The 24,681-nt window shown below is 52.1% G+C and overlaps 2 protein-coding genes across 2 annotated transcripts in view; one reads left to right on the top strand and one right to left on the bottom strand.

Annotated features, from left to right (window-relative positions):
* TP53BP1 (tumor protein p53 binding protein 1) overlaps positions 1–2,465 on the bottom strand; it is a 112,727-nt gene extending 110,262 nt beyond the window's left edge. The window contains exon 1 of the mRNA XM_032175243.2: positions 2,448–2,465. The gene's annotated coding sequence lies outside the window, so the exon portion shown is untranslated. The remainder of the gene's footprint in view (positions 1–2,447) is intronic.
* A 558-nt stretch (positions 2,466–3,023) lies between these two features.
* MAP1A (microtubule associated protein 1A) lies at positions 3,024–23,670 on the top strand. The gene is made up of 7 exons (XM_032175240.2): positions 3,024–3,296; positions 4,260–4,361; positions 12,709–12,791; positions 13,040–13,180; positions 13,392–21,573; positions 21,713–21,933; positions 22,128–23,670. Exons 1-7 carry the CDS (start codon positions 3,059–3,061, stop codon positions 22,281–22,283), a joined length of 9,123 nt encoding a protein of 3,040 aa, XP_032031131.1. The 5' UTR covers positions 3,024–3,058; the 3' UTR covers positions 22,284–23,670.
* Positions 23,671–24,681: the final 1,011 nt, after the last annotated feature.

Here is a 24,681-nt window from a genome sequence, read left to right as displayed (position 1 = left end):
GTTCCATTATGTACCCCAGGCTGGTCTTGAACTTCTGGGCTCAAGCGATCCACCTACCTCAGTCTCCCAAACAGCTGGGATTACAGATGTGAGCCATCACTCCTGGCCACAGTTTTCTTTATAGAGCACTTTGGACAGTGCTATGCGCAATTTAACACTTAAAAATATTTTCTGGGCTGGGCACGGTGGCCCATGCCTGTAATTTCAGCACTTTGGGAGGCCGAGGTGGGTGGATCACGAGGTCAGGAGTTCGAGACCAGCCTGGCCAACATGGTGAAACCCCATCTCTACTAAAACTACAAAAATTAGCTGGGCGTGGTGGCACACGCCTGTAGTCCCAGCTACTCAGGAGGCTAAGGCAGAAGAATCGCTCGAACCCGGGAGGCAGAGGTTGCAGTGAACCGAGATCGTGCCACTGCACTCCAACCTGGGCAAGACAGCAAGACTCCATCTCAAAAAAAAAAAAATTTCTGGGCTGGGCACAGTGGCTCACACTTGTAATCCCAGTCCTTTGGGAGGCCAAGGCAAGAGGATTGCTTGAGGCCAGGAGTTTGGGACCAACCTGTGCAACACACAAAGACCCTGTCTCTACAAATAGTCCTAGCTACTCCAGAGGCTGAGGTGCAAGGATCACTTGAGCCCAGGAGTTTGAGGTTACAGTGAGCTACAATCATGTCACTGTATACCAGCCTTGCTGACACAGCAAGACTCTGTCTCTAAATATATATATATATTTTGACAATATAATCATACTGGAATCATCACCCAGTGGAATAGCTGGAATACTGTTAACTGAGGAAAGAGGAGGATAATTAATAGACACCTATAGCCAATCTTTCTGTGACATTGTCAGCCTTTCGCAATAAGCCTGCAAAATACTCATCCAGCACACATAAGCAATTTTGGTACTATCATAATCTACATTTGCACTGTAATTAATAAAACCCAATTTTAGCAGGGCCTGAGATCACAAGGCTGAGTTTCTGCCCCTACCATCTAATCAGTGTGTGATCCTTCCCTAGACCATTCAGATCTATTGTCTAGTCTCTCTGTGAGACTTGATGAAAGCAGAATCTTTGGTTAACTACTGCTGACCTTTATACTGAGACCCTGTGCTAGTTAGAGGCCTCATCTCTACAGTTGCTATGGAAACTGTCCCTTTCTCCTCACAACCTATTCTGGCTCTCTGCCTCCACATGGTACTCTTTTACTGATTGCAGAAGAGGCCTGTAAATCTCCCCAAGCTCTTTTCCAGATTCAGATCCACAAACAGTGGGGAGGGGGGGCAGAGGTACAGCGAAACACCGTCTCATGTGTCATAGTCATGAGACTAGAGGGTGAGGCATTCCCACCATCTAACATTCTGCCAGTACCCTTATTTTCCCCTTTCTGTGCAAAAAGGATTTTCAGGGCCATGTCCAAATTGGTTGCAGAGTGGACTGGCTGTTTTCCTGTAACACGTGCTCCATGGTAGGGACCAGGATTGCTGTAAAGTTTTTGTTTCGTTTCGTTTTGTTTTGAAACAGAGTCTCACTCTTGTCACCCAGGCTGGAGTGCAGTGGTGCAATCCTGGCTTACTACAACCTTCGCCTCCGGGGTTCAAGTGGTTCTCCTGCCTCAGCCTCCCGAGTAGCTGGGATTATAGGCGCCCAACACCACGCCCAGCTAATTTTTGTATTTTTAATACAGGCGGGGTTACCCCATGTTGGCCAGGCTGGTCTTGAATTCCTCACCTCAAGTGAACCGCCCACTTTGGCCTCCCAAACTTCTGGGATTACAGGCGTGGGCCACTGCGCCCGGCCGCTGTGAAGTATTTAACATGCAGACACTGCCCAATCAGAATGTGGCTCACAGGCAGCCTTGCTGAATCTGGTACTGTGTTCCTTTCTTTCCTGTACTATCTCCAAAGCGAAGGCAAATGGGACAAAAAAAAAAAAAAACAAGAAACAAAACAAAACAAAAAAACAAGTGCTGCTGGAGCCCTGGGGTGAAAGATAGGCGGTCCCATACATACATGTACAGAATGATTTGGTATCCTGGGTAAAAGACGACTCTGGAGTGTGGAGTAGGTGGAGACACACTGAGGAATGGGGGAGGCTAGACTAACAGCACTTTTTTACAAAGATGTTCCAGTCAGTCATAAAACAGTGCAAGGCCTCCTCAGTCACTTCCCAAACTCTGGTTTTGATCTTAGAACTGTCAACCCCTTCTTTGGTGCAAACACCGCCCCTTCTGTTTTAAGAACTCCCGGGGGGGAGGGGGGAAGTAATACAACAGTCTCCTCAGGGAGACCCATCTCACTGTCACATCACTTGAAGATGGGAAGGTCTTTCCTAGGTTTTACTCAAATCCCCCTTGCTGCAGTCTGAGCTCATTGCACTCGAGTCCTGCACTCAGCAGAGATGGAGACTAGCCAGCCAACTGCTATCTTCAGAATAACAACTCACCAGGGACTCAAGGCCGGAAGGTCATTCTGTCCCCTCCAATACTGCGCAGCCTTCCAGAGCACTCCCAGGGCCTGGGGCAAGGACAGGGAAACCGAGGATGGAGACCTCGGGCGGGACCCAGGCAGGCGGTGACAAAAAACAAAAAAAAACGCCAAACAACGATAATACAGACACACAGACACAGATGGAGGCAACGATACAAACTCTGAGGCAGAGAGGGACAAGATGGCTCCCCTCAGTTCGGGCGAGGCTGCGGAATTGCCAGACAGTACTTATCAGGGATACATCTTAACTAGAAGCTTCTTCCGGCGCCGAGGCAACCGCCTCACCCCTCCAATGGGTCCCCCAGAGACGCCACCCCCGCTCAAGTCTAAGTGGAAGCTCCCGCTGGTACTGGGGAGGGCGTGGTGGGAGGGAGGGTGCGGCCACCACCCTCTGGCCTGGCGAGACCGCAGAGCACGAGCTTCCAGCTCCGGCCCGCCCCTGCGGCGCCTGTGCCCCGCCCCCTGACAGGCAGCAGCCAATGAGCGGCACCTGCCCCCGGCCTTTAAGAGCCGCGCGCACTCTCCCTGCAGCGGACGCCGCCGGCGTAACACTCCGCGGGTGTTTCCATGGAGACCGAGGCCGAGCCTGCGCGGCCTCACGGCGTTGCCATGGAGACAACTTCGGGGCTGGGGCTCCGAAGTCCCGGCGCACCGCTGGCTCAGAACCCCGCGGAGCCGCTGTGCGAGGCCAGAGCCGCGGTGGCGGCTGCACGCTGGGACCTGCAGAAACACTCTTTGCTAATTGTGATCGGCGATGTCGGTACAGAGAGTCAGCTGAGGGCCGTGCGGGCCCACCTTGAACAAGGTGAGCCACTGTTCTGGCTGTGCTTCAGGCATCTCTACCCTGTGCTTCTCCGCCTTCTGCATTCAACTCCCAATGCATACGTCTGCATCTCCATCCCTAGTGTGCACTTCCTGAGATCTGCGCCCTTGTCACCTGCATCTTCCATGCCATGTGTCCGTATCCTATTGCTCTACTAACATCTCGCTTTCCCATCCTTCTGCACACTCCGTGGCGTTCCGCAGTTTCCGTGAGGCAGCGGAGCTCTATGCAGCCCCTGGGGCCCCTCTGGTCACACCCTCCACCGCAATGTTTTGGACTAGGTGTCCTGAAAGTCCTCACCATCCCCTGGAGAATCCACTTCCCTATCTTGCTGTATCTTCTTTATGGTCCCTGAACCAGCACGGGGAGCTTTCTGAACGCCCCGTACAAATCTCAAATCTCTGAATGCCAGCAGCCAACCACGAAGTGACCTTCGTGGCTACCAGCTCCTAAGTCCTCACCTCCTTCCCCAGTGCTGTGCCTGTGGCTGTGGTGCAGTGCTGCGGAGCCACCTGCGGGTGGAAGCAAGCTGTGGGGGGCTGGAGACAAGGAAGGGAGCATAGAAGGCGAACCTAGAATCCTACTTAGCTGTAAATATGGGGAAGGTAGCCCTCAGTATCTGGGAATAGGCCCTTAGGTGTCACTTCCACCACAACTGGGGAACTTTACAAGAAAATTCCTACCTATAAACTCATTAATGACCGAATTTAGTCTAAACTCTGTCCTTCTCCCTCTGGCTCAGGCAAAGACTAGAAAAGGTGTAAACTGGGAGAAAGATACCACTACTAGCCACCTTTCTTTGAGACATCACTGAGGCTAATCATGGCAACTATCCATACACCCTCCCTCTCCTTACCTGTTCTGTGAACTTGAAAGTGTTCCTGCAGTCTCACCACCCTACAACCTACAACCTTATCCAGAACCTTCTTTGTTTTTCTCCCACAGGGATTCTCTCCTGGAACATTGATCTGTCATCCTTTGACTTGAACCAACAGTTGAGACTCTTCATTACCCGGCATCTAGCTCACTTCTCCTCAGAGGTCAAAGGTTAGGACTAATGTTTTATTTCAGTCCTTTGGGTAAGAGCTGGTCACAGAAGAGCAGAGGTCCAGTCTCCCTGGGAGAAGTGGCCTTGCGGGAGGTTTGAGTGGAGAAGAAGGGAGGAACTTTATAGAGGAGGAAAATCATGGAATTCCATAGCTGTCCCCACATACCAAATATACTTTGCAGACATGGTTTGATAGTGGAGGGAGACTGGAGAACATAACTTCTCCTTGAGAAGAGGGTTGTTTGTGGATAGCTGTTGATATGCACTAAAGAAATGAGGGACTCCTCTTAGTGATCAATCAGCTGTCATGCAAAAATTCACTCTCTTCATTTGTGTTCCCCTTTCTGCATACCCCGGGTCTCCCTGCTTCCCTTTACAGACACCCCAGAATCCCCCATTCATCTTCCTTGACCCTTGTTTAGCATTTTTATTTAGGCTGCACAGGTTTCAGGGTTTCTGGTTCCTGCTTTGGCTTAGCCAACAGATCTCCAGGGCAGAGCAGAATCTTGGTACTTACATGATGATGGGCACCATCAAATCCAGAGTGGAAGGAGGGGCTCCTGAATATACTGCTACAAGATCAAGTTGTACTCTGAGATTTAGCCCAGATCAAAGCTCACATAATGCAGTTTCCCATTCTGCTGGGTGGGAGGAATGGGTGGGTTAGAGATTTGAGAAAATAAGATGTTAGGAACTACCATTCCATGACAGATGTCTGTGAGGTGACTACGGAAAGCTCTACATGCTATTATAAAAGAACTAAGGCCGAGCGCAGTGCTCACACCTGTAATCCTGACACTTTGGGAGGCTGAGGCGGGGGGATCACTTGAGGTCGGGAGTTCAAGGCCAGCCTGACCAAAGGAGAAACCCCGCCTCTACTAAAAAATACAAAATTAGCTGGGCGTGGTGGTGCATGCCTGTAATCCCAGCTACTCAGGAGGCTGAGGCAGGAGAATCGCTTAAACCCGGGAGGCAGAGGTTGCAGTGAGCCAAGATCGTGCCATTGCATTCCAGCCTGGGCAACAAGAGTGAAACTCCATCTCAGAAAAAAAAAAAAAAAAAAAAGGAGCTAGGCATCTAGTCATGTTATTGGAAAATGTTGACACACCAATCCATGCAGCTTAATGGAATATAAAATCCATCCAGGTCAACAGCCACTGCAACTGAATGATTGAATTCATATCTTATACAGATAATTCTCAATTACTCAGTATAGTAGTCATCTTTCCTTAATTATCTCTCCTCCTTTTCCACTGCTCCTAACTGCCAAATCTTTGATCACTTCCTGATCACTGATACTTATAGATGCTGCTAGGAAGTTGGAGAAAATAAGGCTAATATTACTAAAACTCCATTAGCCTAGGAATATATACAGCAATTTTATATTAATATATGTGAGGCTGACATCTTCCTGATGTGACTGGCTTCCTGTAAAGCAGGCTACTCACTCTTTTGAGAATGCTTCTGTTTAGAATTACTCATGTCATGGCTTCCTCCATTTATCCCTGATGATGAAAATCAGCAGTTTTACCACTTAGTACTTCTAGGAGCTTCGGTGCAAGGCCAGATACAGGCATGACAGAGGATGAAATTAATGACTGAACAGAAGTTTGGGGATTATCTGCTGATGTTAATAATTCACACTGAATGCTCTAACCTTGTCCTTTTGGCTACAGAGACTTGAGAGTAGGCTGCTTTCTGGAATAATGTAAGAAATGAAAAGAATGTAAACCAAAGTACTTAGCCATTCTTCAGATTAAGATGCAGGGATACTTGGGAAGACACTTACAAGGAGATACATAGTTATTCTCAGGCACTTCTTAGAAACGAGCACTGATATATAAACACCTACTAGGCCCTTTCCATCAAAGAGTTTGGCTGTGGTGTCCTCAAGGAGCTTAAGGCCATGTACCCTAGATCAGAGCTTACTTTGGCATACTGCATATTTTTAGGTTTGGACATTTTTATCATGGTCTGTCTATGTCACAGGAGAATAGTAGAGAATTTCCTGGAAAAACCCACACAGCTCAAGACAGCCACAGCCCCACCCCTGCTGGCTCCTCTTTCAGCTGTCCCCACAAACAACAGTCAGCCCAGAGCAGCTGCAGACACTGCCCCTCCCTCCAGCCTTCTGTTAGTAAGGATGCAAAGGGGACCAGACAGCTGGGATGAGCTCAAGGGTATATGCTAGTGCCTTATGGCTTGACTACCCCACAGGCTGGGCCACCATTCCTATCACCTTTCCTCAAGCCCTGGGCCAAAATGCTCTGAGAAAGCAGACAAAAATGTATCCTACAGTGACAAGAAGAGTGCAATTATTCCTAGGCACTGCCCCCTCCACATTGACATACCCACACACAGAAAAGAAGGGACCCTCTGATAAAGAGTCAGTGGCCCAGCTCCTTCTAGTGGTCAAGTCTGGTAAAAGCTTTCAAAGGTGATTTTTGCACCAGGTAGTCTCTCCAGTGGTGACTTTCTAACCCCTACAAAAAATCTGGATCTTCCGAGCATTCTAATACAAATTCAGAAACAATTAGGACAGTGGAAAACTGAGTTTCAATAACTCTCTGATTCTTTTACTATTGGATACCTACAGGAAATAGAAGGGGGCTCATAATTCATAACTAATATTCTAAGACTCTAAAAAACACAGAGCCGGGCATGGTGGCTTATGCCTGTAATCCCAGCACTTTGGGAGGCCGAGGTGGGTGGATCACTTGAGGTTAGGAGTTTGAGACCAGCCTGGCCAACATGGTGAAACCCTCTTCTACTAAAAATACAAAAATTAGCCAAGGGTGGTGGTGCACACCTGTAATCCCAGCTACTCGGGAGGCAGGAGAATTGCTTGAACCCAGGAGACAGAGGTTGCAGTGAACCGAGATCATGACATTGCACTCCAGCCTGGGCGACAGAGCTAGTCTCCGTCTCAATAAATAAATAAATAAAAATACAGGCTGAGGGACCAGTCTGGAGGCCTTCGGTCTGACTCTCCATTTCCACTGATGGACTTAGGAAGTGATAGCTCTATTACTTCTACCAATACAACAGTTATCCTGAATTAATACAGCAGCTCATTAACCCCTGGAACCGGGGTCTGCATTGCTGTCTGAAATGGGAAAGCAAGGACATGAATAGGACTTCAAATCTCATACTGCAGGCATCTTTAGTTCTGGGTTTACCTGGGAGCTAAGAGTACGCCAGAGTTGATCTGGTCTGAGATCCTGATTTATGATTTCCTTGATCACCTAAATGACCTCTCAGAAATCTTCCACAAAAGGGAGAAAGACTTCCAGTGGCATTTGTACATTGCAGATTTGGAAGTCTAGGAATGAAGAAGCATTTTTTTCATCTTTTATACAATTCAAACCTCACAGCATTATCGGAGGATGGTACTAATATTATACTCATTTCATAGTTTATGAAGCAGGCTCTGAGAGAGGTTAAGTCTCTTGTTTAGCAGCATGATTAGTAAAATGGTGGATCAAGTCTCAAATCCAGGGTTTCATATCTTACTTTGTATCTCAGCTCAAGCCTCTCTTTCTTCTTTGGCATCTCACCATTTCATTGCAGCAGAGCCTAGGAATACAGCAGGTGGAGAGTTGGTTGTGGTGGGTAGCTGTTCAGAGAGTGAAGGCTGAAGGAAAACTCCACTGTGAGTTGGCACCATGCCCAGGGTGTGGCCCTTGGGGGTGGCAGCTGAGAATATGGGTGGGCTCTGTATTGGTCTGGGAAATGTTATTTTGTTCGTAAGCTAAATGTCTACTCAAGTTTCCCTCCTAACACACTCCAGAAAGCCCTAGAAAGCAGGGAGGAGATAGAAGTCTTGAGGTGGGAGGAAATAAGAACGATGAAGTTGCAGAAGAGGGGTATTTCCCTTTTGTGATGCTCAGAACTCAGCCTGGTTTTCCCTGTGTATCTCTGCAGATGGCCGCTTCTACCCAAACGGGGTTGTTGCCATTGTTGCGGATTTGCATCCCCGGATCTGAGCAAGGATTGCTCCCCTTTTGTCCCCTCAACCCCCAAGAGTACTAGTGACTCAGCTTCTCCTCTCCTCTGGCTGCAATTAAGGGGGGATGGGGGATGCTGAGAGCACAGACTATTTTGGCTTCTCTGACCTTCAAAAGTAGCTCTTGGCAGCCTGGGGCAAGGGTGGGGCTAGTGTTGGGGTGTGAGTGGGTGGCTGTGATTGTGAGGAAGGCCTTAGGAGCTGGCCAGACTGGGGAGGGTGGATGGGAAGAGGGCAGGGAAGGACTATGTAAGAGCATGAGCATCCTCGGGTTGGAAGGAAGTGCTACCACTCTCCAGATCCTTCCTTTGAGTCCTAGAGCACTTTACTAAATCTGAGATGGAGGTAGAGACTAAGGGAAACAGGATCAACATTAGAAAGATCCAAATAATATAATATAGAACAGCAAAGAGACAAGGAGAGAGCAGGAACCCAACCACCCTACAAAGTCATTATAGGGTTTTTTAAATCTAAAGAGTACTTCTATTACATTTAATAATTGGCCTACAACCTTGCTTTGGCCGGAGGCCCTGGTGATCCTTCTCGGTCCTTGTTAACTCCTTCACCGTAAGGCAGAAAGCTCCCTGTCCCTTCAGGGACTTGTCTCTTCATATCCAATGACTCAAGAATCCCAAGAATCAGTGCCTGTGTGGTTGCTGTGTTATGCTGCATTCCCACGGAACTTCATGTAGCTCTCAGGGTCCCTGTGCCCCACCCCAACAGGCTAGGGACCATGTGTCCACTCTGGAATTTCAAACTACCCTCTAACCCTAAAATAAGACTTATTTCTGCCCTCCTTGGTTTCTGTAGTGCTGAGGTTCAGAAGAAGGCAGCACATCTCCCCATCCCCAACCTTTCTCTTAAGCAGTTCCCCACCTCTACCCCATGCTTTTGGGCCCCCAGCCTTTGTCTCCTGTTCCTTCAGGGACTGAAGGTCACTCCCTGGATCCATCTGAGGAGAGAGGCAGCAGATGGTTTCTAAGAGAAGGGGGAGAGCCCACGCAGCCCATGCCTCCTATAGCCTCGCTCTGTGCCCTAGCATGGGGCTTTGGTCTTTTGGCTGATGCTAAAAGAGTATTTCCTACCTAAGCAGGGTTGGGAGAGAAAGGTCCTATGGGCCATAGGACATTGCAGAGGCTCCTTGAGCTGCTAGACAATCCCTCAGCCCTACAGAGCCAAGCAAAAGCACTAGAGCTCAGATGTCGTGAAGGCAAAGAAACAGTTAAGTCTCCAGTGCTTCGTCACGGACCAGCCCCTCTTCCCCGCCCTGGCGCCGCCCTCCTCATCAAGCATCCCCCTCCCCCCGCCCCCCGCCCGCCCCACTCCCACCCCAAGTGCTGCAGACTCTTCCCTGAAGCTGCCGGCTGAGGCCGGAGCTGCCGCCTCCATGAGAGGCTTCCTCCTACACCCCAGGGTAAGAACCGAACCAAAGGGCTTGGCATATGGGGGTACACTGTGATAGGGAGGTGGGATGGGGGTCATGGAAAGGGTGCTGGTACCTACTCTGGTGCGTCTAGAACTAGCCCAGTGGCAGTAGGCAGGCTGGGGAAATGGAGAGAGAAGATGAATGTTACTGGCTGTGAGCCCAGCCTGGACCCAGAACCAGAGGCCACCAGGGGCTGTGATAGTCCACCTCTCCAGCTGGGCGGGGGTGGGAGACATCAGCCTGGGACAGCAGCAGAGGATGGTGCCACTGGCTCTGCCTGGCAGCCTAGGGTGCTGGAGGAGTTTGGGGGCTATGTTTCTGGTCAGAGGCAGAAGAATCTGAGAGAAGGGGGGATGTTATGGGAATGTGCCTAATGGGAGGGCCCCTGGGTGTCAGCTGCTGGATTGCTCAGCTGCTCCTATGCTGGGGGTGAGCAGGGCAGTGAGTTTTTGCCAAGTAAGGGAAGGTGGGGGACACTATGGAAAAGAAGGGAAGAAAGGGTCACTAAGACTTGGCACGCGCCTCCTTACAGACCAGCTGGTTTGCAATAGGCTCCCCCTACCCTATTCCCTGTGGCTAGCTTTAGAATGGGACTCTAAACCCCTCTTTCTGGCCCTGCTGAGGCCACTCGAGATGGAGAACTCCCTCCCCAGCGGCTGCCCTGCATTTCCAGTCATGTCAACCCCACAGGTTCCCAGTCTCAGCCCTACCCCCACCTCATCTCTGCTTCTCTTCCCAAGATGGGGGCTCTTGAACAGAGGAGCCAGTTTCTTCTCTCTCTCTGCATCCCCCCATCCCCACCCCCCATGCAGAAGCAGCCAAGAAAATGACTTGTCATGCTGGGTGGGGGGTGGGGGCGGAGCTGGAGCCAGAGCTCAGCGCGCACACTCACACACTGCGGCAAACTGCAGCTGCCCAAATGGCCCCCCTCCCCTTCTGCCTCACTGCGGAGACACCTGCCCTCCTGCCTGCTCAGCCTCCGCACCGCAGCCCACCCCCCCACTCCAGCACTGGCTGAGCACTGTGTGTCCCTGCCTCACAAGATGGTCCTCTCTAAAGAAAAAGGAAAAAACGAGTCAGTTCCCTTCAGTGAGAGAGCCAGGGGAGCAGAAGAAACGGCTTTCTCTCAGGCCTGAAAAAGAGAGGCACAGGATATAAACCATGTAATTTCAAGTCAGAACCACTCCCAGGGATAGGGTGAGGAACAGGACCTTATGCCAGGACAGGAACTGGGATCATAGAAGTCTTGTGGTGATAAATGGGGACCCTGAGGAATGGTTGGGGGCAGGGAGGGGTAGATAGAAAGCAAATCAGTGTGTGCTATAGATATTTGTCTTTCTGACCCTCCTACCTCAAATTTGTGACCTTATTTGTGTGGAGGGAGCTCTTGTCTTTCTAAATCTGAACTACTTAAGGCTGGCAGCTTCCCGCACCTTGATATCCCTCACCTGCCCCAAGCCCTGCCCTTGCCTACATCTGAGGTGGCTCTTGTCCTCTGAATTTATCTCAAATGTTCCCTCAATTCTCAAGTGAATAGAAGGGAACCCTTGAATTCCCCTTCGGCCCAACCCACCCTATATTGGGGTTTGGTCTTCTGACACCATCGTTCATTTCCCCCACAGCTGCATCCACAGCCCTGTGCTGCCAGATCTGCCTAATCCTGGCACCATGGCTCTGCCTCTTAACAAAGGCCCTGTCCCCAGGCTTCTCTTGTCCAAGCACTTGAAAGAAGAGAGAGCTGGGTCACAGAAGAGGGTCTAAGGGACAAATTATGAACCCTCCCACCAGTATCCTCCAGACAGCCCACTGCCATCTGTTGGATGCTCTGTGAGGTTAATGCCACTATGTACTGCAATTGGAAAGGGGATTGGGAGAGGAAGGGTGGGTGCAGGGGATGGCAGCATTCTTCTTCAGCATCTTCTGTCTGATTTGCCACTTTCTTTCTTTGCTGAATTGTTTGGTGTTTCATGTGAGGCTGGAGAAGGGAAATAGGGGATTTGGGGATGCCTTATCTTTCTCCATGGCCTGGGGAACACCTTGAATCTCTCCTTCCTTATTAATGTGTTTCTTGTTCAAGAACCTTTCACTCCCCGTGTCCGTGGTAGAGGCCCCTAGGAGAGGGGCAAAGATGAGAGAAGAAACTGTTCACAAGGAATAGGTTGTGGGGTAGTGAATCTGGCCTCTCTGAAACTCTGGGACATGAAGATCAGGTAGGAGAGGGTGCTGTGAAAACTTCCGAGCGGGAACAATATTGCACGTGTATTAGTGCAGGCTTGGCCTCTGAGGAACCAGAGGACAGAACAGGAAATTATAGTCCTATGTCCATTCTTCAAATCATAAAACCCCAAAAGTTCAGATAGCACAGGCTTCTCCAGGTCTTCTGGAACAGGAATTCTGGCCTTGGATGGCAAGAAGGGTGGGGAGTCTGTACCACACAGAAGTTCCTATTTCCTTATTTCTAGACACTCTGTGGGCAGGAAAGTCCAGGGCAGAAGCAAGCCAGGAAGGAGAAAGGGAAATGAGGATCATCATCCCGGGGCGCTCTCTCCAGCTGAGCCCCCCATCCCCAGGCAGCACCAGGAGCTTAGTTCTCGAGAAGGACAAAAGCTTCTTGTCAATAGGGCAGTCTGAGGCCATAGTTCCAGGCAGAGGGGTGGGGGCACAGGCAGCAGAGGGTGTGGTAGATGAAGGGAAGGAGAGGACAGCCAGTGTGGGAGAGAGGAGGTGGAAACCCTCTAAGGGAAGGGCTGGATGAGCCAGTTCCTAGACCTTACTCAGCAGTATCCAAGGTGGCAGGGCCTAAGGATACATTCTCTTTTCTCTAAGCCCCATTTCCTGATAGCACAGTCTTTCCTCTCCTGCACCATAATTTCTATACCTATTCTCAATATAAATTCCTACATCTCTCCCTCAGGCCAGAGGACCCTTTGCCACCAGAGTGAGATCCTAGAGACCATCATCCTGGTAAATCCCAGTGCAGACAGCATCAGCTCTGAGGTAAGGCCAGGGCCTGTGCCTTGCCAAGCAGGCCTGGTGCAAGTGCTATACCCACCCTTGCCAGTACTACCACTATTAGGCCAAGAATTCCTCTCTCTGCCATCTAAGCTGACTTATTGTCCCCAGCTCACTCTGGAGGTGTTATGAGGGACACAAGTTGGAAGCATGTTCTTGAGGTACTGAGGGGCCATTCATTGCCTTTCCCTGGATTTCCTGTATCTGTGACCACTCCCCTTCTTCCATTCCAGGTTCACCATCTTCTTAGCAGCTCATCAGCTCATAAACTACTAATCTTGAGTGGGCAAAGTTTAGAGCCTGGGGGAGACCTCATCCTACAGAGTGGCACCTACTCGTATGAAAACTTTGCCCAGGTCCTTCACAACCCCGAGGTAAGTTCCATGCCAGAGTGTCTGGGAGAAAGGGTAGCACTAGAGCTGTGGGAGGGATCTAAGGGAAAGTCTCATATTGCTTGACCATGGGGGGCCCTGGCAGAAAGGTAAGAGTTCACCTTGGAGAGAGGTGAAGATTAGGGTACTGAATCTAAGTCAGACCAAAACAATTCTAGTGACCTGATCAGGTTTCTATCTCCTCTTCTTCTAGATTTCCCAATTGCTCAGCAATAGAGACCCTGGGATCCAGGCCTTCCTTACCGTGTCCTGCATAGGGGAAGGTGATTGGAGCCACCTGGGATTATCCAGTTCCCAAGAGACCCTGCACCTCCGGCTAAACCCTGAGCCCACACTGCCCACCATGGACGGTGTGGCTGAGTTCTCCGAGTATGTCTCTGAGACTGTGGACGTGCCATCCCCATTTGACCTACTAGAGCCCCCAACCTCAGGGGGCTTCCTCAAGCTCTCCAAGCCTTGTTGCTACATCTTCCCAGGTGGTCGTGGGGACTCTGCCCTCTTTGCTGTCAATGGTTTCAACATCCTGGTGGATGGTGGCTCTGATCGCAAGTCCTGCTTTTGGAAGCTGGTACGGCATCTGGACCGCATTGACTCGGTGCTACTCACACACATTGGGGCAGACAACCTGCCAGGCATCAATGGACTACTGCAGCGCAAAGTGGCAGAGCTAGAGGAGGAGCAGTCCCAGGGCTCTAGCAGTTACAGCGACTGGGTGAAGAACCTTATCTCTCCTGAGCTTGGAGTTGTCTTTTTCAACGTGCCTGAGAAGCTGCGGCTTCCTGATGCCTCCCGGAAAGCCAAGCGCAGCATTGAGGAGGCCTGCCTCACTCTGCAGCACTTAAACCGCCTGGGTATCCAGGCTGAGCCTCTATATCGTGTGGTCAGCAATACCATTGAGCCACTGACCCTCTTCCACAAAATGGGTGTGGGCCGGCTGGACATGTATGTCCTCAACCCTGTCAAGGATAGCAAGGAGATGCAGTTCCTCATGCAAAAGTGGGCAGGCAATAGTAAAGCCAAGACAGGCATCGTGCTGCCCAGTGGGAAGGAGGCTGAGATCTCTGTGCCCTACCTTACCTCTATCACTGCTCTGGTGGTCTGGCTACCAGCCAATCCCACTGAGAAGATTGTGCGTGTGCTTTTTCCAGGAAATGCTCCCCAAAACAAGATCTTGGAGGGCCTGGAAAAGCTTCGGCATCTGGACTTCCTGCGTTACCCTGTGGCCACACAGAAGGACCTGGCTTCTGGGGCTGTGCCTACCAACCTCAAGCCCAGCAAAATCAAACAGCGGGCTGATAGCAAGGAGAGCCTCAAAGCCACTACCAAGACGGCCGTGAGCAAGTTGGCCAAACGGGAGGAGGTGGTGGAAGAGGGAGCCAAGGAGGCACGCTCAGAGCTGGCCAAGGAGTTAGCCAAGACAGAGAAGAAGGCAAAAGAGTCATCTGAGAAGCCTCCAGAGAAGCCTGCCAAGCCTGAGAGGGTGAAGACAGAGTCAAGTGAGGCACTGAAGGCAGAGAAGAGAAAGCTGATCAAAGATAAGGTAGGGAAAAAGCACCTTAAAGAAAAGATATCAAAGCTGGAGGAAAAAAAAGACAAGGAGAAAAAAGAGATCAAAAAGGAGAGGAAAGAGCTCAAGAAGGATGAAGGAAGGAAGGAGGAGAAGAAGGATGCTAAGAAGGAGGAGAAGAGGAAAGATACCAAACCTGAGGTCAAGAAGATTTCCAAGCCAGACCTAAAGCCCTTTACTCCTGAGGTACGTAAGACCCTCTATAAAGCCAAGGCCCCTGGAAGAGTCAAAATAGACAGGAGCCGTGCTGTCCGTGGGGAGAAGGAGCTGTCTTCTGAGCCCCAGACACCCCCAGCCCAGAAGGGAGCTGTACCACTCCCAACCGTCAGTGGGCACAGGGAGCTGGTCCTGTCCTCACCAGAGGACCTCACACAGGACTTCGAGGAGATGAAGCGTGAGGAGAGGGCTTTGCTGGCTGAACAAAGGGATGTGGGACTAGGAGATAAGCCATTCCCTCTAGACACTGCAGAGGAGGGACCCCCAAGTACAGCTATCCAGGGAACACCACCCTCTGTTCCAGGTCTGGGACAAGAAGAACATGTGATGAAGGAGAAAGAGGTTGTCCCAGAGGTCCCTGAGGAACAGGGCAGCAAGGACAGAGGCCTAGACTCTGGGGCTGAAACAGAGGAAGAGAAAGATACCTGGGAGGAAAAGAAGCAGAGGGAAGCAGAGAGGCTCCCAGACAGAACAGAAGCCAGAGAGGAAAGTGAACCTGAAGTAAAGGAGGATGTGATAGAAAAGGCTGAGTTAGAAGAAATGGAGGAGGTACACCCTTCAGATGAGGAGGAAGAGGACGCGACAAAAGCTGAGGGTTTTTACCAAAAACGTACGCAGGAAGCCTTGAAGGTAACTCCAAGGAGCCGGGAGGCTTTTGGGGGTCGGGAATTGGGACTCCAGGGCAAGGCCCCTGAGAAGGAGACCTCGTCATTCCTAAGCAGCCTGACCACACCTGCAGGAGCCACTGAGCATGTCTCTTATATCCAGGATGAGACAATCCCTGGCTACTCAGAGACTGAGCAGACCATCTCAGATGAGGAGATCCATGATGAGCCGGAGGAGCGCCCAGCTCCACCCAGATTTCATACAAGTACGTATGACCTGCCCGGGCCTGAAGGTGCTGGCCCATTCGAAGCCAGCCAACCTGCCGATAGTGCTGATCCTGCTACCTCTGGCAAAGTCTATGGAACGCCAGAGCCTGAACTCACCTACCCCACTAACATAGTGGCTGCCCCTTTGGCTGAAGAGGAACATGTGTCCTCGGCCACTTCAATCACTGAGTGTGACAAACTTTCTTCTTTTGCCACATCAGTGGCTGAGGACCAGTCTGTGGCCTCACTTACAGCTCCTCAGACAGAGGAGACAGGCAAGAGCTCCCTGCTGCTTGACACAGTCACAAGCATCCCTTCCTCCCGTACTGAAGCTACACAGGGCTTGGACTATGTGCCATCGGCTGGTACCATCTCACCCACCTCCTCACTGGAAGAAGACAAGGGCTTCAAATCACCACCCTGTGAGGACTTCTCTGTGACTGGGGAGTCAGAGAAGAGAGGAGAGATCATAGGGAAAGGCTTGTCTGGAGAGAGAGCTGTGGAAGAGGAAGAGGAGACAGCAGACGTAGAGATGTCTGAGAAACTTTGCAGTCAATATGGAACTCCAGTGTTTAGTGCCCCTGGGCATGCCCTACATCCAGGAGAACCAGCCCTTGGAGAAGCAGAGGAGCGGTGCCTTAGCCCAGATGACAGCACAGTGAAGATGGCTTCTCCTCCACCATCTGGCCCACCCAGTGCCACCCACACACCCTTTCATCAGTCCCCAGTGGAAGAAAAGTCTGAGCCCCAAGACTTTCAGGAGGCAGACTCCTGGGGAGACACGAAGCGCACACCAGGTGTGGGCAGAGAAGATGCTGCTGAGGAGACAGTCAAGCCAGGGCCTGAAGAGGGCACACTAGAGAAGGAAGAGAAGGTTCCTCCTCCCAGGAGCCCCCAGGCCCAGGAAGCACCTGTCAGCATTGATGAGGGACTTACAGGCTGTACCATTCAACTGTTGCCAGAGCAGGATAAAGCAATAGTCTTTGAGACTATGGAGGCAGGAGAGCCCACAGGCCCAATTCTGGGAGCAGAAGCCCTTCCCGGAGGTTTGAGGACTTTACCCCAAGAACCTGGCAAACCTCAGAAAGATGAGGTGCTCAGATATTCTGACCGAAGCCTCTCTCCTGAAGATGCAGAATCCCTCTCTGTCCTCAGCATGGCCTCCCCAGACACTGCCAACCAAAAGCCTACCCCCAAGTCTCCCTGTGGCCTGACAGAGCAGTACCTAAACAAAGACCATTGGCCAGAGGTATCTCCAGAAGACACCCAGTCACTTTCTCTGTCAGAAGAGAGTCCCAGCAAGGAGACCTCCCTGGATGTTTCTTCTAAGCAGCTCTCTCCAGAAAGCCTTGGCACCCTCCAGTTTGGGGAACTAAACCTTGGGAAGGAAGAAATGGGGCATCTGATGCAGGCCAAGGACACCTCTCACCACGCAGCTCCCATGTCTGTTCCAGAGCCCCATGCAGCCACAGCGTCACCTCCCACAGATGGGACGACTCGATACTCTGCACAGATAGACATCACAGATGAGAGCCTTGACAGGAAATCACCTGCCAGCTCATTCTCTCACTCTACACCTTCAGGAAATGGGAAGTACTTACCTGGGGCGATCATAAGCCCTAGTGAACACATTCTGACACCTGATAGCTCCTTCTCCAAGAGTCCTGAGTCTTTGCCAGGCCCTGCCTTGGAGGACATTGCCATAGAGTGGGAAGATAAAGTTCCAGGGTTGAAAGACAGAACCTCAGAACAGAAGAAGGAACCTGAGCCAAAGGATGAAGGTTTACAGCAGAAAGACAAAACTCTGGAGCACAAGGAGGTGGTAAAGCCGAAGGATACAGCCACCTATCAGAAAGTTGAGGCTCTGGATGTAAAGAGTGAGGCTGTGAAACAGCAGGATAAGGCTTTAGAACAAAAGAGCAGAGACTTAGAGCAAAAAGACACAGCCCTAGAACAGAAGGACAAGGCCCTGGAACCAAAAGACAAAGACTTAGAAGAAAAAGACAAGGCCCTGGAACAGAAGGATAAGATCCCAGAAGAGAAAGACAAAGCCTTAGAACAAAAGGATACAGCCCTGGAACAGAAGGACAAGGCCCTGGAACCAAAAGATAAAGACGTAGAACAAAAGGACAGGGTCCTGGAACAGAAGGATAAGATCCTAGAAGAGAAAGACAAAGCCTTAGATCAAAAAGTCAGAAGTGTTGAACATAAGGCTCCGGAGGACACCGTCGTTGAAATGAAGGGCAGAGACCTAGAACAGACAGACAAAGCCCCTGAACAGAAACACCAGGCCCAGGAACAAAAGGATAAAGTCTCAGAAAAGAAGGATCAGGCCTTAGAACAAAAATACTGGGCTTTGGGACAGAAGGATGAAGCCCTGGAACAAAACATTCAGGCTCTGGAAGAGAACGACCAGACTCAGGAGCAGGAGAGCCTAGTGCAGGAGGATAAAACTAGGAAACCAAAGATGCTAGAGGAAAAATCCCCAGAAAAGGTCAAGGCTGTGGAAGAGAAGTTAGAAGCTCTTCTGGAGAAGACCAAAGCTCTGGGCCTGGAAGAGAGCCTAGTGCAGGAGGGCAAGGCCAGACAGCAGGAAGAGAAGTACTGGAGGGGGCAGGATGTGGTCCAGGAGTGGCAAGAAACATCTCCTACCAGAGAGGAGCCAGCTGGAGAACAGAAAGAGCTTGCCCCAGCGTGGGAGGACACATCTCCTGAGCAGGACAATAGGTATTGGAGGGGCAGAGAGGATATGGCCTTGGAACAGGACACATACTGGAGGGAGCTAAGCTGTGAGCGGAAGGTCTGGTTCCCTCACGAGCTAGATGGCCAGGGGGCCCGCCCACGCTACACTGAGGAACGGGAAAGCACTTTCCTAGATGAGGGCCCAGATGATGAGCAAGAAGTGCCCCCGCGGGAAAACACAACCCGGAGCCCCTGGGCCTCAGACTTCAAGGATTTCCAGGAATCCTCACCACAGAAGGGGCTGGAGGTGGAGCGCTGGCTTGCTGAATCACCAGTTGGGTTGCCACCAGAGGAAGAGGACAAACTGACCCGCTCTCCCTTTGAGATCATCTCCCCTCCGGCTTCCCCACCTGAGATGGTGGGACAAAGGGTTCCTTCAGCTCCAGGACAAGCAAGTCCTATCCCAGACCCTAAGCTCATGCCACCCATGAAGAATGAACCCAGTACGCCCTCATGGCTGGCTGACATCCCACCTTGGGTGCCCAAGGACAGACCCCTCCCCCCTGCACCCCTCTCCCCAGCTCCTGGTCCCCCCACACCTGCCCCAGAGCACCATACTCCTGCACCCTTCTCTTGGGGCACAGCCGAGTATGACAGTGTGGTGGCTGCAGTGCAGGAGGGAGCAGCTGAGTTGGAAGGTGGGCCATACTCCCCACTGGGGAAGGACTACCGCAAGGCTGAAGGGGAAAGGGAAGAAGAAGGTAGGGCTGAGGCTCCTGACAAAAGCTCACACAGCTCAAAGGTACCAGAAGCCAGCAAAAGCCATGCCACCATGGAGCCTGAGCAGACTGAGCCGGAGCAGAGAGAGCCCACGCCCTATCCTGATGAGAGAAGCTTTCAGTATGCAGACATCTATGAGCAGATGATGCTTACTGGGCTTGGCCCTGCATGCCCCACTAGAGAGCCTCCACTTGGAGCAGCTGGGGATTGGCCCCCATGCCTCTCAACCAAGGAGGAGGCTGCCGGCCGAAACACATCTGCAGAGAAGGAGCTTTCATCTCCTGTCTCACCCAAGAGCCTCCAATCTGACACTCCAACCTTCAGCTATGCAGCCCTGACAGGACCCACTGTACCCGCAAGGCCAGAGCCAGGGCCAAGTGTGGAGCCCAGCCTCACCCCACCTGCAGTTCCCCCTCGTGCTCCTATCCTGAGCAAAGGCCCAAGCCCCCCTCTTAATGGTAACATCCTGAGTTGCAGCCCAGATAGGAGGTCCCCATCCCCCAAGGAATCAGGCCGGAGTCACTGGGATGACAGCACTAGTGACTCAGAACTGGAGAAGGGGGCTCGGGAACAGCCAGAAAAAGAGGCCCAATCCCCAAGTCCTCCTCACCCCATTCCTATGGGGTCCCCCACATTATGGCCAGAAACTGAGGCACATATTAACCCTCCCTTGGACTCACACCTGGGGCCTGCCCGACCCAGTCTGGACTTCCCTGCTTCAGCATTTGGCTTCTCCTCATTGCAGCCAGCTCCCCCACAGCTGCCCTCTCCAGCTGAACCCCGCTCGGCACCCTGTGGCTCCCTTGCCTTCTCTGGGGATCGAGCTCTGGCTCTGGCTCCAGGACCCCCCACCAGAACCCGGCATGATGAATACCTGGAAGTGACCAAGGCCCCCAGCCTGGATTCCTCATTGCCCCAGCTCCCATCACCTAGCTCTCCTGGGGCCCCTCTCCTCTCCAATCTGCCACGACCTGCCTCACCAGCGCTGTCTGATGGCTCCTCCTCTGAGGCTACCACACCTGTGATTTCAAGTGTGGCTGAGCGCTTCTCTCCAGGCCTTGAGGCTGCAGAACAGGAGTCTGGAGAGCTGGACCCAGGAATGGAACCAGCTGCTCACAGCCTCTGGGACCTCACTCCTCTGAGCCCAGGACCCCCAGCTTCACTGGACTTGGCCCTAGCTCCGTCTCCAAGCCTGCCTAGAGACATGGGTGATGGCACCCTGCCGTGCCACCTGGAGTGCTCAGAGGCAGCCACGGAGAAGCCAAGCCCCTTCCAGGGTCCCTCTGAGGATTGTGCAGCCAATGGCCCAACTGAAACCAGCCCTAACCCCCCAGGCCCTGCCCCAGCCAAGGCTGAAAATGAAGAGGCTGTGGCTTGTCCTGACTGGGAACGTGGGGCCTGGCCTGAAGGAGCTGAGAGGAGCTCCCAGCCTGACACATTGCTCTCCCCTGAGCAGCCACTGTGTCCTGCAGGGGGCTCCGGGGGCCCACCCAGCAGTGCCTCTCCTGAGGTCGAGGCTGGGCCCCAGGGATGTGCCACTGAGCCTCGGCCCCATCGTGGGGAGCTCTCCCCATCCTTCCTGAACCCACCTCTGCCCCCATCCACAGATGATAGCGACCTCTCAACTGAGGAAGTTCGGCTAGTAGGAAGAGGGGGGCGGCGCCGGGCAGGGGGGCCAGGGACCACTGGGGGCCCGTGCCCTGTGACTGATGAGACACCCCCCACATCAGCCAGTGACTCAGGCTCCTCACAGTCAGATTCTGATGTCCCGCCAGAAACTGAGGAGTGTCCGTCCATCACAGCTGAGGCAGCCCTTGACTCAGATGAAGATGGAGACTTCCTGCCTGTGGACAAAGCTGGGAGTGTCAGTGGTACTCACCACCCCAGGCCTGGCCACGACCCACCCCCTCTCCCACAGCCAGACCCCCGCCCATCCCCTCCCCGCCCTGATGTGTGCATGGCTGACCCCGAGGGGCTCAGCTCAGAGTCTGGGAGAGTAGAGAGGCTACGGGAGAAGGAGAAGGTTCAGGGGCGAGTAGGGCGCAGGGCCCCAGGCAAGGCCAAGCCAGCGTCCCCTGCACGGCGTCTGGATCTTCGGGGAAAACGCTCACCCACCCCTGGTAAAGGGCCTGCAGATCGAGCATCCCGGGCCCCACCTCGACCACGCAGCACTACAAGCCAGGTCACCCCAGCGGAGGAAAAGGATGGACACAGCCCCATGTCCAAAGGCCCAGTCAATGGACTCAAGGCAGGACCGAGTAAGTATATTATGAAACTTGGCAGAGTGTGGGTTAGGGCTGGGTGTGGGCTGGTCAGACTCCAGGAGTGGGAAAGAGGGGGAGGTTGCCAAAAGGGTTCTACTTTTCCTCTACAATGAATCCTGGCTTGTCTCTACAGTGGCCTTGAGTTCCAAGGGCAGCTCTGGTGCCCCTGTATATGTGGATCTCGCCTACATCCCGAATCATTGCAGTGGCAAGACTGCTGACCTTGACTTCTTCCGTCGAGTGCGTGCATCCTACTATGTGGTCAGTGGGAATGACCCTGCCAATGGCGAGCCAAGCCGGGCTGTGCTGGATGCCCTGCTGGAGGGCAAGGCCCAGTGGGGGGAGAATCTTCAGGTGAGTAGCAAAGGACACCAAGGAAGTAGTCTGGTCAAAGCTCACTCAGCGGCAATAGTGGAACACAGTCTCTATTAAAGGATGGGCCTTTTCTAAGGGCAGCAGAGCTGCTTCTGAGACCATGAGGTGCCCTTTCCCCCTCACCTACCTTCCCTTCACGTTCTCACATCAGACATATCTTATCTCCCTTCTAGGTGACTCTGATCCCTACTCATGACACGGAGGTGACTCGTGAGTGGTACCAACAAACTCATGAGCAGCAGCAGCAACTGAATGTCCTGGTCCTGGCTAGCAGCAGCACTGTGGTCATGCAGGATGAGTCCTTCCCTGCCTGCAAGATTGAGTTCTGAAAGAACCGCCCTCCCTTCCCCAAGGATCCACGCCCCCAGCTCCTTTAGAGAATGGCTACTGCTGAGTCCTTTGGGGTTGAGGGAGATGGGAGCTAGGGGGAGGGGAGGGAGAAGTCTTGTTGTGGGGACTTGGGCTGGGCTAAATGGGAGGGGTTGTCCCTCCCCATTATCCATTCCTGAGAGGGGTCTCAAACCAAAGTTAACAGGGAGAGGATGGGGGAGGGGACAAATTAGAATAGGATAGCATCTGATGCCTGAGAACCCTCTCCTAGCACTGTCAATTCCGGCATTGAATGGGGACTGAGGATGGGTCTCAGAGAGCAACCTCCTCCCTCGTAGAGGGAGATTATATCCCCAACTCCAGGGACCTCTTTATCTCAATCTATTTATTTGGCATCCCAGGAAGGATTTCCAATAGTAATTTATGTGACCTGGGGGCAGGATACTGTCAGTGAGGTGCCCAGAGCTGCACCCTTTCCTCCATTTCCCATCCCCCATCTCCTCAACCACCAGGGTCTGAGTTCTAGCAGGGGCCTGGGGGTATCCCACTGCTACACTGTTCTACTGCTTCCCTCAGTATCTGAATGTCTCAATTTAAAACTTGAAGCTCTTTAGACCAATAGACTGGTGAGAGGAGAAAGGAGCTTATCCCCCAGACCCTGCTTTATACCATTCACATCCCAGGGCTGTGTCCAGACAGCACAAAAGGGCAAGGAGAGCCCAAGCCCCAATGCCAGAATTCTTCCAAACTCCCTGACTCTTTGAAGTTTTTACTCACCCCATTTCAATTATCCTGATCCCTTCTCATCCCCTGCTTGGCTTCTCTGCATGTGGTCACCTGCTGTGGCCTGGTGTGTAATGGGTTAAAAATAAGCCACTGCCTGACATCCCAACATTTGACACCCCAGCGATGTGTGACTCCCCCAACATTCCACTATGCCATCCTGCAGCTGAAATGGGAACACTGGCTGCCTCTCCAAACCCGCTCTTGGACAGAGGATCTGGGAGGTGGAGGCCAGGCCAGAGGACTTGGGGAAAATGAGACGGAGGAAGGAAAAAGGGAGAAGCTGAGCCATAGCTTAACTCCTACAGAGTGAAATGAAAACGGGCTGAAAATACCACCCCAGGAGAGGACCTCGCCCCAAGCAAGCCAGTGAGCAGCCCTGCCAGACTACTGCCAGACTGAGAAACCCAGAAGCTGGTAGTCATGTGGGCTTGCCTTCTCTGCCAAATGATTGGGAAACCAAAATGAGCCCACCGTGTGTTCTTCCTAGCTCCACCCTCCCCTTGCTGCTGTGCTCTGCTCCTCCCCACACTTCCCTGCTATAGTTCCCAGCTGCTGTAACGGAGCCATCTCCAACTCTAACAATAAACCAAGTTCATTGCAGATGGTGTAGTGCTGCTTAGGCTTTTTCTGACTCCATACATGCTTAGTTACTGGGCCCTGGCTTCTACCTCTCTGCTTCAACCAGTATTGAATTTATCTTGGAAGACTCCATTGCTTTTGATTACTGGAAACACTTGTGCCTGAGCATGGAGAATAGGGGCCTAGGGTGGATACATACGTCTGGTCTGGGGGAGGGAAGAGGGGCAGGGGGCCTCCTGGGGAGGGGATATGCATTCTGTGGGGTCAAGAGTTGAGGACCAAATAACCAGGATCACATACCCTGGACAGCCTCTTGGGCTAAAGAGGTAAGAAGCTGAAGGACCCTAAGAGATCCAGAGCCTAATGAGGTTGGAAACAACTCTCCTTGCGCAGTCAGGATTTCCATGGAGTAAAACGGTCGACTTTTCTCCTCCATGGAAACCCTTTATAGTCCTAAGTATGTCAGAAGTGGCCAGGTTATGAATGTGTATATTTGGGGAGGGGCATATTCTAGCCCTCCCACTGTTCTGGGCTCTCTCATGGTAAAGATGACAAGGGAGCAGAGAAAGGGCATAGCCCCTTTATATAAACTCCTCCTGACACTCCATCAGAGTGAAAAATTAACAGGATGATTCCAAGAACTTGGTGAGAAGGCATGTACCCTCTGGTGCTTCACAGGGAGGAAACCTCTTTCCAGTCCCCCATCCAACACTATACTTACTCAATAAAGACCTTTTGGGGACCAGGCGTGGTGGCTCATGCCTGTAATCCCAGCACTTTGGGAGGCCAAGGTGGGCAGATCGCCTGAGGTCAGGAGCTCGAGACCAGCCTGGCCAACATGGCGAAACCCTGTCTCTACTAAAAATACAAAAAAATTAGCTGGGTGTGCTGACGGGCATCTGTAATCCCAGCTACTCAGGAGGCTGAGGCAGGAGAATCCCTTGAACCCAGGAGGTGGCAGTTGCAGTGAGCTGAGATTGCGCCACTGCACTGTAGCCTGGTGACAGAGCGAGACTCTGTCTCTAAATAAAT

The sequence above is a fragment of the Hylobates moloch genome, unplaced genomic scaffold (assembly GCF_009828535.3).
Source record: "Hylobates moloch isolate HMO894 unplaced genomic scaffold, HMol_V3 SCAFFOLD_14, whole genome shotgun sequence".
Classification (NCBI taxonomy): domain Eukaryota; kingdom Metazoa; phylum Chordata; class Mammalia; order Primates; family Hylobatidae; genus Hylobates; species Hylobates moloch.
This window is presented reverse-complemented; position numbering and strand designations above follow the sequence as displayed.